Source organism: Rana temporaria, chromosome 1 (genome assembly GCF_905171775.1).
Source record: "Rana temporaria chromosome 1, aRanTem1.1, whole genome shotgun sequence".
Taxonomy (NCBI): Eukaryota; Metazoa; Chordata; class Amphibia; order Anura; family Ranidae; genus Rana; species Rana temporaria.
The window spans coordinates 180,144,336-180,168,733 of NC_053489.1; the positions used below are offsets into that span (position 1 = coordinate 180,144,336).

The window sequence follows — 24,398 nt, forward strand, 5'->3', positions numbered from 1 at the left end:
GGGACTCTGCTGGGGATGCCTGATGTAAGGAGGGACACCTGATGACATCTGGTGGCAGGCGACGTGGCAAGTGACACGCTCGGGGCTCCCACTGATTCAGCATTATGGTGAGTTGAACTATTTCTTCAGATAGCCGCTACCCATCAGAAAGCTGCTACCCAGACTACTGCACATGCGCGATGCAAAGCCGAAGTGACGTTGCCTCATGGCCATCTTGGTACACCCACCCTCATCCGCAGTAAGCTTAGAGTTAGAAGTCAGCAAGCGGACATCCTTATACACCCGTCTTGTTTTTCACAGTTATTTTTAAGAGTAAACTCAGCTTATATCAGTGTTTCTCAATTCCAGTCCTCAGGCCCCCCCAACAGGTCAGGTTTTCAGGATTTCCATTATTTTGCACAGGTGATTTGATCAGTTTCACTGCCTTAGTAATCACCACAGCCTTTTCATCTGAGGGAAATCCTGAAAACCTGACCTGTTGGGGGGGCCTGAGGACTGGAATTGAGAAACACTGGCTTATATAGTGAAATGCATTATTTAGAAGTCCATAACACTGTTTTGATGTTGAATTTTAAAAGCTGTGGCAAGCGTGCTGATCTCACAGGTTTGCTGATGTGACAGAACACTGCTGCGTTTAAAATTAAACATCAAAACAGTGTTACGGACTTCTAAATACTGCATTTCACTGTATAAGCTCTTAAAAAATAACTGTGAAAAACAAGCCTCCGGTGGGTGTATAAGGATGTCCGCTTGCCGACTTCTAACTCCAGACTTACTGCGGATGAGTGCGGGTGTACCAAGATGGCCGCAAGGCAACGTCACTTTGGCATGCGCAGTAGGCCGGGTAGCGGCTTTCTGATGGGTAGTGGCTATTTCATAGAATGCCGGTGTTCCGTCAGATATGGCGACCCGTCAGAATTGGTAACGAAAGTGATGTTCTGTCACCGCCATCTGGCTACAACCCGCACTCCTCCATAGTAATGATACACCAAGAAGGGGGCAAGTGGACATTTTGTTACACCCACAGGAGTTTTGCATTACACCACAGTTTTTTTTAACAGGAAACGGAGCATATATGCTTAAATACAGTATTTGGAAATCCGATTGACTGTTTAAAATAGTCTGTCGGATTTCCAAATACTGTATCCAAGCATATAAGCTCCGTTTTGTGTTAGAAATAACTGAAATGCAAAACTCCGGTGGGTGTAACAAGATGTCCGCTTGCCCCCTTCTCCGGGTATCATTACTGTGGAGGAGTGCGGGGTGTAACAAGATGGCGGCGACCGAACGTCCTTCCGTTACCAATTCTGACGGGTCGCCGTATCTGATGGAACATCGCCTTTTCACTGTAGCCTTACTGCGGCCGAGTCACTTCCGTTACAAATTCTGACGGGTCGCCTAATCTAAGAAAACACAGGCAACTTTTGGTTGGCGGTTGTAAGAAGAGGCGGAGCTGTAGTAGTGTGGGGAATTGGCAGGTGACGCCCTCTTGCGCTCGGAGCTTGTGTTGCTCCAGTAACTGTGACGGGTGTCTGGCAGTAGGATGAGGAGGGGGGTCACGCAGTTGTAAGTGACGGGCACATGGTCCCGGAGCGCAGTGCGGTGCCACAGAAATCCCGCCCGCGACCCTAAGAGCAGCAGCAGCAGCAGCAGGAGGTGAAGGAGGAGGAGTTGTCCTACCCGGAGTGGATTAGCCGGAGTTACGTGGAGCTCATGAGTCTGGACGAGCACTCGATGCAGGCGCTGTCCTGGAGGAAGCTCTACCTGAGCCGGGCCAAGCTCAAAGCCTCCAGCCGCACCTCGGCTCTGCTCTCCGGCTTCGCCATGGTAAGAGGGGCGCCGGGCTGTGCCGCCTCAAGGTTACAGCTGTCACCTGGGGGAGGGGGACTGTGCTCTGCTAGACTGGGGGGCTGCAAGGCTCAAACTTCATACATTCATCTCAGTCACATCACATGCTCTATATATACATTAATGAGATATGTGTCTGTATATGGAGGGGAAGGATGTGTGATGACAGGATGCGAGGCGTACATTGACATTCCACATAAAGAAGTTGTGACATCCGGAGTGTGAGGAGTGCCAGGCACAGGGCTCCTACATCCCAACACTGCCCACCATCGGGCACAGGGCTCCTACATCCCAACACTGCCCACCATCGGGCACAGGGCTCCTACATCCCAACACTGCCCACCATCGGGCACAGGGCTCCTGCTTCCCAACACTTCCCACCATCGGGCACAGGGCTCCTACATCCCAACACTGCCCACCATCGGGCACAGGGCTCCTACATCCCAACACTGCCCACCATTGGGCACAGGGCTCCTACATCCCAACACTGCCCACCATCGGGCACAGGGCTCCTACATCCCAACACTGCCCACCATCGGGCACAGGGCTCCTACATCCCAACACTGCCCACCATCGGGCACAGGGCTCCTACATCCCAACACTGCCCACCATCGGGCACAGGGCTCCTACATCCCAACACTGCCCACCATCGGGCACAGGGCTCCTACATCCCAACACTGCCCACCATCGGGCACAGGGCTCCTACATCCCAACACTGCCCACCATCGGGCACAGGGCTCCTACATCCCAACACTGCCCACCATCGGGCACAGGGCTCCTACATCCCAACACTGCCCACCATCGGGCACAGGGCTCCTACATCCCAACACTGCCCACCATCGGGCACAGGGCTCCTACATCCCAACACTGCCCACCATCGGGCACAGGGCTCCTACATCCCAACACTGCCCACCATCGGGCACAGGGCTCCTACATCCCAACACTGCCCACCATCGGGCACAGGGCTCCTACATCCCAACACTGCCCACCATCGGGCACAGGGCTCCTACATCCCAACACTGCCCACCATCGGGCACAGGGCTCCTACATCCCAACACTGCCCACCATCGGGCACAGGGCTCCTACATCCCAACACTGCCCACCATCGGGCACAGGGCTCCTACATCCCAACACTGCCCACCATCGGGCACAGGGCTCCTACATCCCAACACTGCCCACCATCGGGCACAGGGCTCCTACATCCCAACACTGCCCACCATCGGGCACAGGGCTCCTACATCCCAACACTGCCCACCATTGGGGCACATCCCAACACTGCCCACCATCGGGCACAGGGCTCCTACATCCAAACTCTGCCCACCATCGGGCACATCCCAACACTGCCCACCATTGGGCACAGGGCTCCTACATCCCAACACTGCCCACCATTGGGCACAGGGCTCCTACATCCCAACACTGCCCACCATTGGGCACAGGGCTCCTACATCCCAACACTGCCCACCATCGGGCACAGGGCTCCTACATCCCAACACTGCCCACCATCGTGCACAGGGCTCCTACATCCCAACACTGCCCACCATCGTGCACAGGGCTCCTACATCCCAACACTGCCCACCATCGTGCACAGGGCGCCTACATCCCAACACTGCCCACCATCGTGCACAGGGCGCCTACATCCCAACACTGCCCACCATCGGGCACAGGGCTCCTACATCCCAACACTGCCCACCATCGGGCACAGGGCTCCTACATCCCAACACTGCCCACCATCGGGCACAGGGCTCCTACATCCCAACACTGCCCACCATCGGGCACAGGGCTCCTACATCCCAACACTGCCCACCATCGGGCACAGGGCTCCTACATCCCAACACTGCCCACCATCGTGCACAGGGCTCCTACATCCCAACACTGCCCACCATCGTGCACAGGGCGCCTACATCCCAACACTGCCCACCATCGTGCACAGGGCGCCTACATCCCAACACTGCCCACCATCGGGCACATCCCAACACTGCCCACCATCAGGCACACAGGGCACCTATATCCCAGCACTGCCCACCACCAATAACGGCACTTTTTTCACCACTTGTAGGGTATAGTTAGACGTGTCTAAATCTCCCTTGCCTCTGAAGTCTGATCTGCGTTCAAATTGCATTTCAGAGGCTACTGATAGGCAGCCAGGAGGCGATGCCTTAAGCAAGGCGATGCCTCCTGGCTTCCTGTTTTTAATCCCTATTTTTGCAGACAAACGTATTGTAATTGTACTGTTTTTCAGTGCTTCCCCATTTGCTTGACTTTTTAGCACTTTGTGCCCGCTGGTCGCTATGTGTCGGGTGAACTTTGAGAGCACAAATCATCACGGCACCTGAACATCCTTGTCCAGTCTAGTGCAGCTTAAGTGGGTGGCAGTTGGTGAATAGCAAAAACGCAGCTCAACCTTGCATTTTTACTGCCCCCTAACTACAAGTCTAAACAAAGCCTTGATCATCTACGGTGGTGTGTGTGGCGCAGCGCCCATTTGCGTAGGTACAGCAGCCAATTTCTTTAAGAATCCATGGGGAGGTGTGTTGCAGATCTGTTCAAACAGCAGCAGGGCAAGGCTTTGTAATGGATTGCTTTTCCCCTGACAAGCCTCAGCTCATGTCCCTTTGACCAGGGGTGGACCTGTCCCTCTGGGATCTGTTAATAGTCCATTCTACTAGTTGTCAGTGCTGCTGGAACCCTGTCTCTGTGGTCACATGGACCAGGATTTTGCTTGCTTCTATCCAGGATGTGGAGCAGTTGTGCATGGTAACCAATCAGCCGTTGTCTTCAGTAGAGCAGACTTTCTGAACCTTTTTAACACAGAGGAACCCTTGAAATACCTTTCCGGTCTCGGGGAACCCCTGATAAATATATCTACAGCTCATGATACATTAGTGTGACGATCAGTGGGAAGAATGCTCTTTACATTTGTGTCTTTGGGAAGAATTATCCCTACAGATAGCTAAAATCTATTCTGAGATGCAGAACTTGCTCATTGCTTAAGGAACCCATAGCAACCTCCCGGAGGAACCCTGGTTGAGAAACACTGGGTTAAAGGGTTGATTCATCTTTTCAGGATAAATAAAAAGGGGAACTAACTCGTAGCGCCCCACCCCCACATCCTCTGGTCACCAATGCACTTTGCTCCTTTTATCATCTTCTGCCGCCCATGACACAGTGTAGTTTTAGGAATTGAAAAAATTCTGTACACAGTTGGAGGCTGCATACCATCGTAATACTCACAATGGTAAGTTGCAATTTGGTTAGCGCTGGCACATGACCACACTGACCAATTAGAATCTCTGAGCCCTCTTTGTTGCGGGTTGGCATTCCAGAAGAAAGAGTGCACAAAAGTGAGGTATTCACATGCCTTTTGGGGAGTGGGGGGAAAAGAAAACTAAGATTCCTCCATCCACACAACAGAGATGGATGGAGGAATCTGTTAGCTTTTCTTCATTCAGCAAAAAGGACAAATAACAAACCGATTCCTCCATCCATCTCGTTTGTGTGGATGGAGGAATCTGTTAACTTTTCATCATTCAGCAAAAAAAAAAAAAAACTGTCTCTGGCCTGCTTAACCCTTTAACCACTTCAGTACAATTTCACCCCCTTCTTGCCCAAGCCAATTGGTGTTTTAAATGAAAATTGCGCAGTCATGCGATGCTGTATCCAAACTATCCCCTCCCCCCCCCCCCCCCCCACAAATAGAGCTTTCTTTTGGTTGTATCTGATCACCACTGGGTTTTTTTTTTTTTTTTTTTTGCTAAACAAATTAAAGTGGTGTTCCGGCCGAAATTACACTTTTCAAATAAAAATACCCCTGTAATACACAATCTTAATGTATTCTAGTAAAGTTAGTCTGTACAGTAAAGTCCGTTTTGTTAGGTTAATACAGAATTTTGAAAGTTTATAAACTATCATTAGACTGTGGCCATCTTAAAGCGGATGTGCCACTAAACAAATATATTAAAAGCCAGCAGCTACAAATACTGCAGCTGCTGACTTTTAATATAAGGACACTTACCTGTCCTGGAGTCCAGCGGTGATCGCAGCAGATGACGAGCCGATCGCTCGTCACCCTGCTGCTCCCCCCTCCATCCACAGTGAGGGAACCAGGAAGTGAAGCGCTCCGGCTTCACTGCCCGGTTCCCTACGGCGCATGCGCGAGTCGCGCTGCGCCCGCCGATTGGCTCCCGCTGTGTGCTGGGAGCCGAGTGTTCCCAGCATACAACGGGGGGACGGACGGGAAGCGGAGAAAAAACCCGTCCTTTGCCCGTATCGTAGGGCCGGAAGTGGGTGCAGATACCTGTCTGTAGACAGGTATCTGCACCCCCCTCCCCCCTGAAAGGTGTCAAATGTGACACCGGAGGGGGGGAGGGTGCCGATCAGCGGGACTCCACTTTAGAGTGGAGATCCGCTTTAAGTGTGGGCATCTGAAGCCAAACTGTATTACTTCCTGGATTTCAGCTTTGCAGAACTTGCACATGCTCAGTGTAATAGGTTTCAGGTCAGGGGGATATGGTCTTCATTTCTGTTTATAAAATTTTGTGAATATGTGGTTTTTTTTTTTTTTTCCTTCACTGATATGCAGCACTAATGGGTGGCACTGGCTTCCCTGGTGGGCACGGGTTGGCATCCCCCTGGGCTCTAGTGGGCAGCCTTGGTGGGTCCCAACTGACAATCATTGCACTGACACCCTGTCAGGAGAGCCACTGATGGGCTCTCCTCCACTTGGGCATTGTCAGCGCGAATAGAGGATAAACCTATAAATGGTGTTTCCTGGTTACCATGTGACCAGCTGTGATTGGACACAGCTGATCACATGGTAAAGACTCTACGTCACAGGCTCTTTACCTAGATTGGAGATGCGGTGTGGCAGAGCTACACACCGCATTACCGATCGCCGCTCTACATGCAAGTCGTAAGCAGGTTATCCTGCTGGACTTTGTATGAAGCCCAGTCAGAATAACACAACCACCCTGTTGCCATCATTCTGCATACGGCGGGCAGGAAGTGGTTAAAACAGTAGTAAACCACAACCCCCCCCACAAAAAAAATGGCTGTCATTGCCGACAGAGCTTCCATCTTCACTTGGTTCTCCTTATCGGTTGATAGGTCCCAGCTGTTTAAATGGCCAAGCTGCAATGACGCCACGGCCGCAGCACGCCTCTCTGAATGAATGCCATCTGCTGAGAGCTCAGTGTGCATGCGCCATTGTCGCCGACCGCAAATATAATAAATATCTCCTAAACGGTGTACATTAGGAAATGATTAATGTGCTTACAGGTAAACCTTACTGTAGTCTTATCTTTTAAGCTTTGAAAGGTAAAGCTAGAAAGTGGTTGCCATGCACAGCTGTTTCAGGCTCTCTTGGTTATTCCCCTCCTCACATTTTTTCTGAATCCCCCTCAGTCTAATTCCATTGAGGGCATAAAAATGGTCTCGCATACGGCCCCATGGTGATCCTGTCCACCATGGTCTCGCATACGGCCCCATGGTGATCCTGTCCACCATGGTCTCGCATACGGCCCCATGGTGATCCTATCCACCATGGTCTCTCATACGGCCCCATGGTGATCCTGTCCACCATTGCTGTAGACATCAGGGACCACTAGTGTGACCACTAGTGTGGTAAATGTGACCGATCACCTTGAAGGAAGTGGAAATATGAAAACATTTGTAATCACAAGACTTCCATAGAGTCAGGCTTATGGTGGTAATATGTCAGGCAATACAGTTCTATAGTCGCCAGAAAGGCCTTGTGATGAGTTTGCTCAGGACTGACATTACTCTGGAGCAGTGCTCGACCTTTGTTTTTGTTGCTATATTACATTGTTTTTAGTCAATTCAGAAAAGTCATATACAGTCTATGCATGCCTCTAGGCTAGAGCTCTGTATCTCAAACATTTCAGAATTGTTGACTTCCTTGCGGTATCTGCCGCTGGCTGCTCAAGCTTTTTATAGATCCTCAATAGAACGATGCATTTCTGTGTTGTCAACCATTCTTTGTAACAGGAGCAGTCATGTACGAGACCAAGGAAGCATTCAAATCGAGAAAAAACTATTTCTGTTACGCCTTTGTGCTGGTCCGTAGCCCAGGGTCATATAGCATCTTCGGGAGATAAAAGTTGATTTATTTAAAAAAAGTTTGTGGTCAGTGGTAATTAGGTTTTGGACCCCCTACAACTGCCTCTATTTGTTTTCTGTGGCAGCTAAGTTATGCCGTTCATCATGTCACACAATACTGTCTCTTACACTAATTAATGGGAAGTCGCATAACCGGTGCTGTTAGGTTCCACAACTTTCCACACCACCCCCATCCCACATACAAATTGCTGGTGTTCCTTAAATCTGTCACCTACATTTTCCATTCACTGCTGACCTTTCAGATTGTTCTTTGTTCTTCTAGCATGTCTCATAGAAGAGTTGTGTTCTTTGTGTGAACCTACTCCATTTTCCATGCTGAACTATCATGTCTGATTGTCGCACAGCCAATTCATGCTTTGACTTCTTTTCACTTGCCCCCAATTCAAGGAGCTCTCGAAATTGAGGCATTGTGGGGGGTTTGAGAAATAGAGATCCTTTTGAAAGTTGTGCCTCACTTTTGGATGCCTAAAGCCTCGTACACACGGTCGGACATTTCCCTTGGATTTTTGTCCGAAGGGAGTTGTCCGGTCACACCCATAGCATACACGCGCTCTGACTTTTTCGGCAACAAACACGAACGTAGTGACGTTTCAACGTGCTGACCAGAGTTTAAAAGAGGAAGTTAAATTCTCCGGCGTCACCCTTTGGGCTCCTTCTGCTAATTGAGAGTTAGGCCCCTTTCAGACTGGGGCGGGAGCCGCGGTGGCGGTTTAACGCCGCTAAAAATAGTGGCGCATTGCCGCGGGAATCAGCCGCTAGCGGTGCGGTATTAACCCCCGCTAGCGGCCGATAAAGGGTTAATACCGCCCGCAATGCGCTTCTATAGAGGCGCATTGCGGGCGGTATTGCTGCGGTTTCCCATTGTTTTCAAAGGGAAGGAGCGATATACACGCCGCTCCTCTCACCGCTCCAAAGATGCTGCTGACAGATTTTTTTTTTTTTTTGTCTCCCGCCAGCGCATCACCTCAGTGTAAAAGCCCTCGGCAGTCTGCAGTGAATGAGTTTTTCAGGCGGGATAGCAGCGCTATTTTTAGCGCTGTACCACCTGAAAAACTCAATGTGAAAGGGGCCTAAATAGAGGTTTCGTCTGTGTGCATTCGCGATTTTCAGTTTTGTGCAATTTTGTCTGTTCATCAAGCAGACATGTTGCGCAATGGGGTTGTGCTAACTTTCCCCACAAAAAAATATATAAAAATATGTTTAATTCATATAACCAAACTACACTAACCCAAAGTAAAGACATTTGTTTTTACTCCGTCAGTATCACCAGCAAAGCCGCTTTTAGTATCTTCACATTATAAAGAAGAGAATGTGCGCTGCTTTTCTTGATTTCAGAACTTGCCGCGTCACGAATGTGCTCTTTCAAATACGGATGCTAGTTCTACCAGAAAGAACGCTTCCGGCTGATCTTTGCTTCTGAGCATGCGCGTTTGTACTTTGTACAAAAGTCCGATTGCTTGCTGTACACACGGTCGGACTAGGCACCATCGGACTCTTGTTGACGTAAAGTTTGTCCATTTGCAGACTGAACCTTTTGTCCGATGAAACCCGAAAAAGTTGGTCCGATGGAGCGTACACACGATCGGACAAATTTGAAAACTTGCAGATTTTGAAGTTTGTTGGCAAAAAGTCAGACCGTGTGTACGGGCCTTAACACATCTTCTTGGGGATGGGTAGATGTCTAGGTTTCCAATATGTCTTGCGTGTTTTTGGAGTTAAGGATGGGATTTATAATTGTCCTTGTTGGCTTTTTTTTTTTTTTTCATTGTTCTGAAAACAGAAACAAAGGAAAGCTGAGCTGTTTTGCACATAAACATGTGTCGGTATTTATTTCATGTATATATAAAACCTGGTTGGTTTTGTAAAGGAGAAGTCCAGCCTGAGCTTTTTAGGCTGGGCTTCTCCTCTGGGTCACAGGAGTGCAATTCGTTTTGCACTCCTATGACCCGTTTTCAGTGGAGAGCGGTCTGAATTCCGCTTTCCGCTGACGTCACCAGGATCAGTCCAGGCCCCACGGTATCCTGACTTAGGAAGTCTGGATCCGCCAGCTGATGGCAGTCTCAGCCTCTCAGTGGGCCGCTGAGACAGGGGATTCCCTCCACAGCTGAGCACTCCAATGAGCAAGGAGGAGCAGAGCAGGAGAGGTACTGATTCACAGGCAGCATCTCTCCCCTCGGGGAGGTGAGAGAACCGAGCCATCGGCGATCTCTCAGTGAGGAGGCAGCGGGGGACAGATGCAGCATCAGTCTGATGCTGCATCCACCTAGGTAATTATGAATAGCCCAAAAAAATAAAACCCATACTTCTCTTTTAAAGGGGTTGTAAAGGTAAATGTTTTTTCACCTTAATGCATCCTATGCATTAAGGTGAAAAACATCCGACGGTACTGGGCCCCCCCGAACCCCCATTTTACTTACCTGACCCCTCGAAAGTCCCGCGCGCGTCCACGTGATCCTCTTCGGTTCCCAGCCTGGCCGTTGATTGGCTAGGCTGGACGGATTGATAGCAGCGCAGCCATTGACTGGCGCTGCTGTCAGTCACAGCGGATGACGTGGCGCACCGGAGGGCGGGGCCGAGTGATGCAGTCAGCGGCTATGCCCGCCCTGTATCATGGGAGCGCGCTCTCAAAAGCTTTCCACCATGCGAGCTCGCTCGCATGAAGGTGGAAAGCTTTTGCGAGGAGGAGCCGAGGGACCCCAGAAGACAGGGTTAGGGGACACTCTGTGAAAAACGAGCTGCACAGTGGAGGCAAGTATAACATGTTTGTTATTTAAAAAAAAAGTTTGCCTTTAGTGTTCCTTTAAGAGGCTCCAGTCTTGTATCGCATAGTTCTGGAATTTCCCAATGTAGCACGACATGTCAAATTACATGTTAGTCAATGAGAGCCGTCTTAATGCATAGTTACTTCAAGGCAACTTGTACCCATGGATTTCAATGGAAGTCGCCTCCAAGTCGGATCCCCTGTCTTAACTGAAGCAACTTTCCAGGAAGAGAAACTAGTTTTCTCAGGCAAACCCCTCCCTCCCACAGAGCTGATTGTTGTTTGTTTGGCCACAGCCGCCTGTCCTGGAGGCGACTTGAAGTCACCCCAAGATGCGCACAAAGTCGTGTTACACCTGTGTGAATCGGCTCTTGGCATAGTTCACTGCTCTGTATTTAGTGTAATGCATACTGTAGAAATCCTGTTTACTATTTTTTTTATGTGGTTTGCAGCGATTGGATTTTCTGTTGCAATCTTCTTTTTTTTTTTTAAGATTTCATGTAACAAAAAAAACAATATAAAGTAGCAAACGGTCATCATAGGGCTCTTTCACACGGGCGGACTGTATGTCTGCTTTTTCATCCATCCGTGTACGGATGAAAAAGGGACATACATTGGTCCCTATGAGATTGCGGGTGTCAGCGGATGAACATCCACTGACAGCCGATCTCACCCGGTTCCGCAATCCCCCGATTCCGCAGACGGAGGAAAACCCTATATTTTCCATCCGTCTGCGGATCGGGTGAACATGGACAGACAGTCTGTGTTCATCCGATTTTTCCCCCCCACCTCCAATAGAGGAGAGCGGAAAAAAGACAGGGTGGTCCCTGCACAGTGTGCGGTGACCGCCCTGTCATCCGTCGGCTCAGCGGGTATATACGGAGCCACCTGAGGTTCATGGGGCGGATCATCACTGATACGCCCCGTATGAAAGAGGCCATAGGCAGTATACATGAAAATTGCAACAATAACATAAATGAAGGTTGAGGGTTTCAGATATGTGCACATGGAAAGTCCATAAGTATGGTGCAGTTTCTCAAAGTGTCAGCCATGAAGCAAGTAAATTTGAAGCGGCGGAGAAGATCGCTCTCTAAAACAGTAAGTACTGCTTCGATTTTAAAAAAAACTAGCCGATTCCCCTAGACAAAATGAGCATCAATCTAATGTTAATTTTTTTTTTTAGGGTGAACTCCCGCTTTAAGGTTGACTATGCAGAGCTGAAAAGTAATGATCAAACAGTAATTGTATCCTATCAGATGCAGTCACTGTTGTGGCATTGAGAATTAATGTGCTGCTTTAACGCAGTATACCTTTTAATGCAAAAAAGACACTTGTGTTACATTGCATGCCTCAAAGGCGCTGTAAACCCTTACATATACCCAGTGACGTGACTGGCCCCAGGTGATACACAGAGATGAAACAAATCCTCCTACATAAGTTGTACCTGTTTATTTGTAATCCTCTCTTCCCTAGAGATGTTCAAAGTGCTGAATTTTTAGCGTGTCTGAGAGTTTAGAAAAAAGGGGGCGGAGAGCTGAAGTTACACTCTGCAGAGCTCAGTGAGGAGAGCTCTAAGAGCTGATTGGAGGAAATGGACACGCCCCCTTCACACAGCACACAGGAACCTAGCCTACTCTGTCAATCGGAAGGAGGTCCCTCCCCTGTCACCTTTTGTCTCTTGGTGTCAAGAAAACTTGCCAGAGGTGATTCATGCTGATAGAAAAATGAAGCAGCAGACAGACGTGACACTTGGAGCTCCTTAATTGAGACAAGCCCACACTATAGATAGGCTTTGTTTCTATTTCATGTCTGAGCTTTACAACCACTTTAAGAGATGCATTACTGTGAAGGGGTTCCTTATGCAGCTTTTCCAGTGTAAATACTCTCCATATGGTAAATTATCTGCACTGCTACAGCTGGTTTTCCTGTCGACTGCCTTTGACAAATAACTTTTTGCTAACAAGTATTTCCTTGTCAATTTATTTAGAATTTTTTTCCCTCTGATGTGTGTTCTAGCCCCAAGTTTAGCCGTTAAGCTTGTGCATAGTTTAGGATTATGAAATGCAAGTATTAATAGATTAGGACATTTCTGCACTGCTGCTTAGAACATGATTTCCATGTCAAGATAAGAGGTGACATTTTTCTTTTGAGAAATGCATGTGAAAAAGAGCGACTTCTTCTTACTAGAAATATGTGCTAAAAAGCATTCATACAGCCTGTCAGAAGTGCAGTTACTTTCCAGGCTGTTTAGTTTAGTAAGGGATGATATAGGAATTCGGATATTTCACTGAAGGATTCTAGCACATACTGTATAGCTCCACTATACGATTCATGGGTTTAAGCCCTGGTTCACACTGGAGTGTTTTAACATGTTAAATCGCATGTGCAATCTGCGGAATTTGGCGGCAATTGCACCGTTGTAATCAGTGCGACGCCGCACTGATTTCAAAAAGTAGTTTCTGTACTACCTTTTGCGATTTCGGCCCACAGTTTACATTGACATCTGTGTAGAAACCTGTACAGATGTGTCTGTAATCACGGCCAAAAACGGGACTGACAAGCGGGAGAGAAATCGCGCAAGTTCATCTGAACTCGCACAGCTTCATTCCCGCAGCCCAGTGTGAACCTGAGCTAAATTCCAGTTCCCACTGGGAGCGTCCCAACTGGTCAGAAATATTTATTGGAGAATATATTCTCTGATCAAATTGCTCACTAATCTTAATATTTCCCCCAGTTGCCCTCCAGGAGCGCAACATGAGAATTGATTGGTCCTTCCTCTACAGGAAATGCAAGTCAAGTGGTTAAACCCCCCTCACACCCTGTTTGTCTGCTTCTGTTACTGTTTTTTAAACGTCTAGGGCTAGGCATAAACTGTAACGTTTGTTTTTCTACCTTGACTAGCTAGCAGTTGGGTCAGCACATGTGCAGCTCCGTTTACATGCCAGGGGACACTGCATATAGGCATATGAATGTATTTTATTGCAGAAGAGATATTGCAAGTCTTTTCTGCAATTTAAAAAAAGCTCCGCTTTAAGGCACAGCCCACTTGTTCTTTGGCAGCCTCATGGGCAGATTGAGGAATGGCATCAGTGGGCCAAATCTGCAGAGAGGCTATATGGTCTAAGCAGGACAGCTTCATCAAACGTTCGAGTGGAGATTCTTTTGCAGCAAGCGCCAGCCTTCAACCGAAATACAGCGCATCCGGAAAGTATTCACAGCACTTCACTTTTTCCACATTTTGTTAGTCTTGTTCCAAAATGGATCAAATTCTTTTCCTCAAATTCTACAAACAATACCCCATAATGACAATCTGAAAGAGGTTTGCTTAAAATCTATGCAAATTTTATTTTACCAGGCGAAGGAGTCCTAGTGGTTCCAAACTTCTTCCATTTACAGATGATGGAGGCCACTGTGCTCATTGGGACCTTCAATGCTGAAGAAATGTTTCTATACCCTTCCCCAGATCTGTGCCTCCATACAATTCTGTCTCCGAGGTCTGCAGACAATTCTTTGGACTAAAGCAGGCCATACACGGTCGAATTTCGAACAAATTTTCTTTTCAAAATCAGAAAGGTTTTTTCTTTTTGTGATCCGATGATGCCACCATTGATTTTCGAAATTCAGCCAACAAAATATTCATGTTGCCAGGAATGTTCGTTTCTCTCCGGGAATATTCTTTTCTCTCCGGGAATATCCTTTTCTTGCACATGCGCGTTTTTTTTTCTATTACATTTCTCGCACGATTCTCCCATTATTGATCAGAAAATCGTTCGTTCTTCTAAAAATTTCCAACATGTCGGATTTCTCAAATTTTCTTGCCGCACGAAAATCGGCTGTTGCTGCAGGCCACTAACGGTGCGAAATACGAACGAAAATTCTTTCGAAATTCGAACCGTGTATGGCCCCCTTTAATGGCTTGGTTTGTGCTCCTGTGTGTACCTTTCCAGATTGGGTCCAACCAACTGAATTTACCACAGGTGTACGCCAGTCAAGTTGTATAAACATCTCAGCCTGGGTTCACACTTGTCCGACAAACGCTCCTACATTGGGAGCTCATGTCGCATGATGTGTGAAAATGAATGTTTCACTATGAGAGCCGTCTTAACTGGTTTGACACAAGTCGGTCCGACTTTGAAAATGCTCCCTGTACTTAGGGTTGTCCCGATACCGAGCACTTGCGCGAGTACTTGTACTCGCACAAATGCTGCCGATGCCGTCCAATACTTGTCTATTGACAAGAGAGCAGCGGGCGGAGAGCAGAGCGGGTAACAAGCGGCTGTAATAAGTTCTTACTGTCTTCTCTCATGTCGTGCTGTTCCTGGTGGCCCCTCCCCTCCTCTCGTATGCTTGTGACATCATCTGAGATGGAGGGCAGGTGAGGAGAGGAGGGGCTGCTGGGGAATAGCGCAACATGATAGAGGATAGTAAGGACTTATTACAGATGTGAGCCGCTTCCTGCGCTACACTGCATTAAAGGAAACTGAAGGGCAAGTGTGCCCAGTACCCTGTGCCCTGCCATGCCTAGTACCCTGATGTGCCCAGTACCCCGTGCCCTGCCATGCCTAGTACCCTGATGTGCACCATACCCTGTGCCCACTGACCATCAATGTAAGGGACCTCCTTCCCACTGACCACCAATGTAAGAGACATTCTTATATTTAAAAACTGTCACATGACATTAAAAAAAAAGTATCGGTACTTTGTACTCGGTCCTAAAAAAGTGGCATCGGGACAACCCTACCTGTACTACTTTGGTCCGACTTTGATCCTACTTCAGCCCATTGAATATCATTGAAGTCAGATTAAAGTAGGATCCTTGTCCTTACCATCCGACTTGTGACATCCGACATTGTGATTACAGCAGCATTCAAAATAATTTATCTCACTCTGGGATTGTTTTGATTGGTCAAAGAACAAGTCAGACTATCACAAAGTCGGATCAAAGTAGTATCCTGTTCATGAAAGATAGATGTAGGACCGATATCTCAGAGCAAAGTAGGATGAAAGTCGGATGACTGTTGTTGTATTAGTGTAAACCCAGCCTCAAGGATGATCAGTGGAAACCTGAGCTCAATTTTGAGTGTCATGGCAAAGGCTGTGAATACTTATGTACATGTGATTTTCTTTGCAAATTTATAAATCCAAAAAAAAAAAAAAAAAATCACATGTACATAAGTATTCACAGACTTTGCCATGACATCAATGGGAAACTGCGGTAATACGCCTCTGCAGAGGCGCATTTCTGGCGGTATTGACCCTTTTCCAGCCGCTAGCGGGGGTTAAAACCGCACCGCTAGCGGCCAAATATTGTGGTAAATACGAAGGTATAGCGGCGCTAAAAAATGGCACCTCCCGTGCCCAGTGTGAAAAGGGACCTTAGTCCAAGGTATTGTCTGTAGACCTCGGAGACAGAATTGTATGGAGGCACAGATCTGGGGAAGGGTACAGAAACATTTCTTTAGCATTGAAGGTCCCAATGAGCACAGTGGCCTCCATCATCTGTAAATGGAAGAAGTTTAGAACCACCAGGACTCCTTCGCCTGATAAAATAAAATGTGCATAGATTTCAAGCAAACCTCTTTCAGATTGTCATTACGGGGTATTGTTTGTAGAATTTTGAGGAAAATAAAGAATTCGATCCATTTTGGAATAAGACTAACAAAATGTGGAAAAAGTGAAGTGGGCAGAGGGAAGAAGCAGTTGCTCCCAGGTTCGGAGAGCAGGGAAGAAGCTTGTACCATCCAGTGCTCTGGGGTAGCCCTGTACACAATCTGCCTATACGCTGCATTCGCAGCCCTGCGAGACACAGACTCGCCCCCATCCCCCTCCCAATCAGTGGCCCAGAACCTGGTTGTCGGTCTATTTCAGTCACACAGGAAATGTCCCTCCCTGGTCTAAGAACTAGTAACACACACATTTGCGCGTTCCAAGTTCTCTTCTGCAAGGTTTAGATTTGTATTGTGGTCACATAGAGGTTACAATTGAAATGTCCTTAAAGCGGTAGTTCACCCCCCCCCGACACATTTTACCATCGAGACAGGCATTGTAGCGCGAGCTACAGTATGCCTGTCCCGATTTTTTTAACCCCGTACTCACCTTGTAGTCGTCCATCGTAGATTTCGGCTCCCGCGGGGAATGGGCGTGCCTATGGAGAGGGAGGATGATTGACGACCGGCCCTGGCACGTCACTCTCCCCGAAGACAGCCGGAGTAGGTCTCGGCTCTTCACGGCGCCTGCGCACAGGCTATGCGCATGCGTCGTGAAGACCAAGCCTATTTCGGCTATTTCCGGAGAAGCGTGACGCGCCAGAGCCGGCCGTCAATCATCCTCCGTCTCCATAGGCACGCCCATTCCCCGGTATCTTCGATGGACGACTACAAGGTGAGTACGGGGGTAAAAAATTCGGGACAGCATACTGTAGCTCGCGCTACAATGCCTGATTTTAAGGTAAAAGAAAAAAATATTTTTTTTTTTCCCGTCGATAGGGTGAACCCCCGCTTTAACATGCATGTATGCAGGTATTCTTCACTAGAAGACTGGAAACATCTGTTGCCTAACAATTGAGGCTCAATAAAGTAGATGCTGCCTCCTGAATTCTGCATGAATATGTATGGCCAGTAGTAATTTTACTCGCATGAGAAAAACGTAATTTGCTGTTAAAGAGACTCCACGCAAACTGCTACAGAGAGATGAAATACCATTCTATCTGCTGCTTACCTTGTTTATATTTCGGCAATTATCCTCAAACAGTTTAGTGACATTTTGGAGACCCTGTCGCTAGACCAGCCTTTTCAAATTGGGGTGCCATGGCAAAATACCTAGAAATTGGCCAAAAATTGTCAAGCTGGTGGGTGGATTAAGCCTATCTTTTTGTTACAAAGACAAGGGTTTTTATTGTGCCGCATTACAACCTTGGGCACCATGTGAGCCAGCCGCCAGCGTTCTAACAACCAATGATGTCATCAGTTGATAAGGAGGACTTCTGGACCTTGTTTGCACATTTCTGTCAGCACTGGGGTCGTGTTAGCTAAGTGAAGGAGAAGAGAAATGCTGAAATATTAGTATCGGTATACAATGTGGTGTTTGCTTTGTAAGAATAAATCGCCTCTAATGTTTTCCTATGTGTGGATGCTGCTGTGATGTGAAAAACTATTCTATATATATTTTACATTCTCTACTGTATAGCAGCCTTTCCCAAACTTTTTACCCCAGTGGGTCTTGGGGAAACCCTAGCTAAAATTTGGGATCAGTGGGAAGTGGAAGAATTCCCTGTCAGGTAGCAAGTACCATAGGATGAGAGGTCAATCAGCCACAGCTCGAGGAACCCTGGGTGAGAATGGCTGGTCTGTAGTATTTCACTTTGCTCCTCACCTGGTAGCTACATATGTTATGTACTGTGGGTATGGGCGGAGACGCTTGGCAAGCACAGAGTAATTACTCCCCGAAGGGGAGAAGGCAATGATAAAAGCAGGGAGGGGCTGTTCTAGGGACTTGACTCTCCTTGATTTCCCAATAAGTTCAGAGGAACATTGCAAAAGTAAGATAACGCAAGTTAGCATTTAAAGTACTTTTCTCTTTTCGTCCATGGACGGACACAGCTCCTCAAATCTTGCCATTTGGGTTATGTTCCTGTTCATAGGAGATCCTTTCCTGATAGACGGAACATAACCCTGTAGTCAAAATTATAAGGAAGCTGTGTCCGTCCATGGACTTCAAAGAGGATTTTACGGTGAGTACAAAAATCCTATTTTCTCTGTCGTCCATGGACGGACACAGCTTCTTTTTAATCTTGACTGTAGGGTTATGTTCCGTCTATCAGGAGAGGATCTCCTATGAACAGGAATATAACCCAAATGTCAAGATTTAACCACTTAAAGACCTCAGGTGTTTTTCAGATTTGGTGTTTGCAAGACTAAAACATTTTTTTCTGCTAGAAAATTACTTAAAACCCCCAAACATTATATATTTTTTTTTTCTAACACCCTAGAGAATAAAATGGCGGTCATTGCAATACTTTTTGTCACACCGTATTTGCGCAGCAGTCTTACAAGCGCACTTTTTTTGGAAAAAATTCACTTTTTTGAATTAAAAAATAAGACAACAATAAATTTGGCCCAATTTTTTTATATATTGTGAAAGATAATGTTACGCCGAGTAAAATGATACCCAACATGTCACGCTTTAAAATTGCGCCCGCTCGTGGCATGGCGTCAAACTTTTACCCTTAAAAATCTAGATAGGCGACGTTTAAAAAATTCTATAAGTTGCATTTTTTGAGCTACAGAGTAGCTCTAGGGCTATAATTATTGCTCTCGCTCTAACGATCGCGGCGATACCTCACTTGTGTGATTTGAACACCGTTTTCATATGCGGGCGCTACTCGCGTATGCGTTCGCTTTTGCGCGCGAGCTCGTCAGGACGGGGCGCTTTAAAAAAAAAAAAATTTTATTTTCTTATTTAATTTTATTGATTTTATTATTTTTTACACTAAAATATAAAAAAAAAAAAATGATCACTTTTATTCCTATTACAAGGAATGCAAACATCCCTTGTAATAGAAAAAAGCATGACAGGTCCTCTTAAATATGAGATCTGGGGTCAAAAAGACCTCAGATCTCATATTTAGGCTTAAATGCAAAAAAAAGGAAAATTTGTCATTTAAAAAAATGACAGAAAAAAAATTGTCTCTTTAAGAGGCTGGGCGGGACTGGCGTTTTTACGTCACTTCCGCCCAGCAGAGCTATGAGGACGGGTGGGGGCCATCTTGCCCTCACTCAAGTCCTCACTCTCCAGGCGGCAGCATCGGATCTCCTCCGCCGCTACCGAGCGGTAAGCGGCGGAGGGCGCGGAAAAGCGGCGGGAGGGGGGGGCCCTCTCCCGCCACCGATAACGGCGATCTCGCGGCGAATCCGCCGTGGAGACCGCCGTTATCGTTTACACGGCCGCCAGCTGAAAACATGGATATCTCAGTTGTGGCAGCAGCTGCTGCCGTTACTGAGATATCCATGTTTAAAAAGAGGACGTATATATACAGTGGGGGGTCCTTAAGTGGTTAAGGAGCTGTGTCCGTCCATGGACGACAGAGAAAAGGATCCTATTTTTCTGTACCTGTCTTTGAACATCCACAACATGTGTGCAGTCTGAACAAGTCACGGACAAAAACTAAGTGACTCTTGTTTTCTTTCTGCTTTATGCAAAATATTGGCTGTTGTTGGGATCTAATCTGTACAATATCTTTCTTTACCTGTGCTGGCCTAGAACAGGACTACACCCGGTCACATTTTGTTTGTGCAGGCTTTTATGAAGTATGTAATAAATGGACAATTGTCCCAGCAGAGGCGTTGCTTGGCTGCAAACACTGAGCTGGTAACAAATGTTCAGCTAATACATCCCCAGTAGCAGTTAGGAATTTCTTAATAAAAAAGAAAATCCTTAAACTATTTTTTTGTGCTAAGCACTTATGAACTGCATTAAGCATACATTACTCATTTTTACAAAGTAATGGAAATTTGATACAACCTGCCTAGCTTTTAGTTATGCTTTTTTTTTTTTTATTATTATTATTTATTTATTTTTTAAACGCATAGGGCCAGATTCAGAGAGAACTTACGCCGACGTATCTGTTGATACGCAGCGTAAGTTCTAGGATGCGCCGTCGTATCTATGCGCCTTATTCTCAATGCAAGATACGACCGACATAAGTCTCCTACGCCGTCGTATCTTGGGTGCATATTTACGCTGGCCGCTAGGGGCGCTTTTGTTGATTTACGCGTCGAATATGTAAATGACCTAGATACGCCGATTCACAAACGTACTTGCGCCCGTCGCAGTAAGCTACGCCGTTTACGTAAGGCGTACGTCCGGCGTAAGTTTACCTCTTATAAAGCAGGGGTAAGTCATGTTAAGGTATGGACGGAAACGTCGGAACAGCCGTCGTATTTTACGTCGTTTACGTAAGTCGTACGTGAATGGGGCTGTGCGTAGGTTACGTTTACGTCGTACGCATTTTAGGGAGTATATGCAACGTGATTCTGAGTATGCGCCGTTCGTACGGCCATTCATTTACATGGAGTCACGATTCATTTTAATACAACACGCCCACTACCTGCCTACTTTGAATTAGGCGGACTTACGCCGGCCTATTTACGCCACACTGGCGTAAATATGGGAGCAAGTGCTTTGTGAATACTCGGCTTGCCTCTGTTACGTCGGCGTAGCACATATGAGATGCACTACGCCCACACAAAAATACGCCGCTGTCTCTGAATCTGGCCCATATCGTTTAAAGTGGTTCTAATATCAGATTTATTTTTTTATTATAACTAAAGGCAAAACTCTCTTTTTTTTTTTTTTTTTTCGAGCAGGGGGCGCGCGCATATTCTGCGGCGCGCTCGCGCCCCTATTGGCTGATCCGCGAGATGGCATATAGCTACGTGATCTCACGCAGCCGAGCCGACCTGCCGCCGTATAACTGCGGCGGCTGGTCGGCAAGTAGTTAAAGCGGGAGTTCACCCGAATTATTTTTTTTTACATTAGATTGATGCTCATTTTGTCAAGGGGAATCGGGTATTTTTTTTAAAAACGAAGCAGTACTTACCGTTTTAGAGAGCGATCTTCTCGGCCGCTACCGGGTATGGTCTTCGGGACTGGGCATTCCTATTTGACAGTCTTTCGACAGGCTTCCGACGGTCGCATAAATCGCGTCACGAGTAGCCGAAAGAAGCCGAACGTCGGTGCGGCTCTATACAGCGCCTGTGCACCGACGTTCGGCTACTTTCGGAAAATCGTGACGCGATGTATGCGACCGTCGGAAGACTGTCAATCAAATGGGAACGCCCAGTCCCGCAGCCCATACCCGGAAGCGGCGGAGAAGATCGCTCTCTAAAACGGTAAGTACTGCTTTGTTTTTAAAAAAACTACCCGATTCCCCTAGACAAAATGAGCCTCAATCTAATGTTAAAAATTAACATTTCCGGGTGAACCTCCACTTTATGATTGACCTAAAAGGAACTCTGCAGAATCAAGAACAGGAAGAGCAGAGCCATCCAAGTGCAGCAATGTGGGTAAAGTGGTTTTTTTTTTCTTCTTCTGCTTTCAAACATGTTATGTTATACTTGACTTCTCTGTGCAGTTGGTTTTGCACAGAGCACCCTGGATCCTCCTTTTCTCCGGTCCCTCTTTGCTGTTCATAGCCCCTCCCTCCTTTTTGAGTGCCCCTCAGCCAGCAGCTTGCTACAGGGGGCACCCAACCCGAGTGAGCGTTTTCTGGTCCACGGTAACACTCTCTGGAGAAGCTGGCCCGAGGTTGCATCCCAACGTCAGGTGGGGTAGATGCAACCTCGGATGGCTTCTCCAGAGTGTACCGGTGGACCAGAAAGCACTGGGAGCCACCAGCGCAGCCATGACCGAAGGTGCCTCTCCACACGATGCAGCTCGTCTTCCCCCTAGAGCGGATGGACACGCATATATCCTTGCATGTGCCGACATCCCTTTTTTATCTTGTGATTTTATTATTTTGCTTTAAATGAAAGTACCCACATTGCTGCACTTAATATGGAATTTACTACTTGCTACTCTTCATGTGCTTGCTGCTTTAACACTTGTCCTGATTTTCTGTTATGCAAGAAAATATGGAAAGCACTGTAAAAAAACAAGAGAAATTATTACATTTACAAAAATATCCATTTATAGGTTTTGAATTATTAGAGAACAGCACTGTAAAGGGTGTCTTCAATTTTATTTTCCTGCGAATCCACTTTAAACAGGTTGCCAAGAAGGGAATTTTGTGAGGCTTGTTAAGGGATATGTTCTCTCTGGTAATCCTGTAAATTCCATATTAATATACATAATCTCCTGATTATGTTATTAAATATCCACCCTGGCAGGATTTTCTGTAAAACTGAACTCCAGCCTTGCCTTCATTTTTGCAGTTGTAGAGACTTCTCTTCTGTACTGAAACAGCTTATGATGATTTCACTGCACACTGAATATCTCACAATGTGCATTAGAAGTTGCTCGACAGAACCTGCTTTGTTTCCTGGCTAGAGGATATCCAGCATCATCTAGCTCTTTCCTCCCCAACTGAGCTGTCCTTGACCCACCTCTTTTAGTCATTGTATTTCAGTTCTGTCAATCGTGACAGCTCAACATCACATTTAGACCTTACCCTAGAAAGCTTTATGCAGCACCTCCCACCAGCCATAATTTGTTTAAAGCAGCTGTAAAACTTTTATTTAAACTTGTATTTACAGGTAAGCTTACCATCAAACTTGCCTGTAGGTAAAATTAATATCTCCTGAATGCATACCGTTTAGGAGATATTCACACTGGCAATAGCCGATGACGTCATCTATGAATGCGCAGTGACGTCCTGCTTTCAGGGCCTTCAGTGTGCCGTGCAATGCAGAGAGCTGCGCCGTGTCACGTATGTGTGAGAGTGACATCATGGCCCAGGCCATTTATACAGCCGGAGCCCACAAACCGGGTGAAGATAGAAAGCACTGGAGAGCCGTGACAGCGCTGCGCTGGAGGGCATTGTGTGCAGGCAAGTCTGTCATAAATTTATAAAAGTTAGAGAGCAACCTAAAACTAGTGTGATATTTGACACTGTTTTTGATAAATGAATGCCTCAACATCTGGTTCAATGGGTGTAGTAACTAGCAGCTATTCCCAATGAAATCTTATGGTGCTCATCTGAAATTCCGGTTCCAATTTTCCCATTCCTGTGCTTTTAGCCTTGAAAATAGTTGTCCACAAATATAGGTGCTGCTAAAATCTGATGATGTGAATAAGGCGTGATTGTGAAGAGGGGGATTTTATTTTGTTTAAATAGCATTTATAAAAGTCCAGTAACGAGACATTGATGTTTTTTTTTTTTTTTTTTTTTTTTTTATAACACAAGGCAAATCCACTTTGCACTACAAGTGCGCTATCGGTGCAACCTTTGCACACTTGTAGAGGAGAGATTGGGCTACATGTGTGCCAAGTTCTGGGTCCAGCTGACCTACGACGGGCTGGTACCGGGTCCCCAAAGTCATCGGAGAAATTACCGTTTAACATGGGAGTCTATGGAAGGGGTGCCCGGCTTTGAAAAATCGGTGCTCCCCGGCCGTAGGTCCCCCGGACAACAAACTTTGCACACTTGTAGAGGAAGAGTGGGGCTACACGAGTGCTGAGCTTGGTGTCCAGGGGGACCTACAGCCAGCCGGTACCGGGTCCCCAAAGTCTGGGAGATCGGGCGCAAAAAGTTGATTCGAGTATAAGCTGAGGGGGCATTTTCAGCACAAACATGTGCTGAAAACTCGGCTTATACTCGAGTATATACGGTAAGTTTAGGGTTTTGTTTTGGACTGCAGGTTGGACACCCACTTTTGGGGGTTGGACCCGAAGTTTGGGAGAAATACCTTTCAGGCACAAACCTGCTGTTGGAGGACCACCCCCTAACTTTTGTCATGGATTGTGGACTTCCGTTATTGCATTTCGCTTTGCTTCAGGGTAGGACAATTGTGAGAGACTTGAGGAATGGATCAGGCAAAGGTTGCGGAAAACCCGAAATTAGAGCAATGTTCATTACACCAAAAAAACATTAGGCCGCCCACATGCTGCTTCTTGTGCTGTAAACCAGTTGTGTAGTGTGTCGTGACCTTTACAAATT

The 24,398-nt window shown here is 46.9% G+C and overlaps 1 protein-coding gene across 1 annotated transcript in view; it reads left to right on the forward strand.

Moving 5' to 3' along the window:
- The first annotated feature begins 1,411 nt into the window (after window positions 1-1,411).
- ORAI1 (ORAI calcium release-activated calcium modulator 1) overlaps window positions 1,412-24,398 on the forward strand; it is a 23,937-nt gene continuing 950 nt past the window's right edge. Inside the window, exon 1 of the mRNA XM_040346924.1 lies at window positions 1,412-1,827. Coding sequence (XP_040202858.1) covers window positions 1,714-1,827 — 114 coding nt within the window. The 5' untranslated portion in view covers window positions 1,412-1,713. The remainder of the gene's footprint in view (window positions 1,828-24,398) is intronic.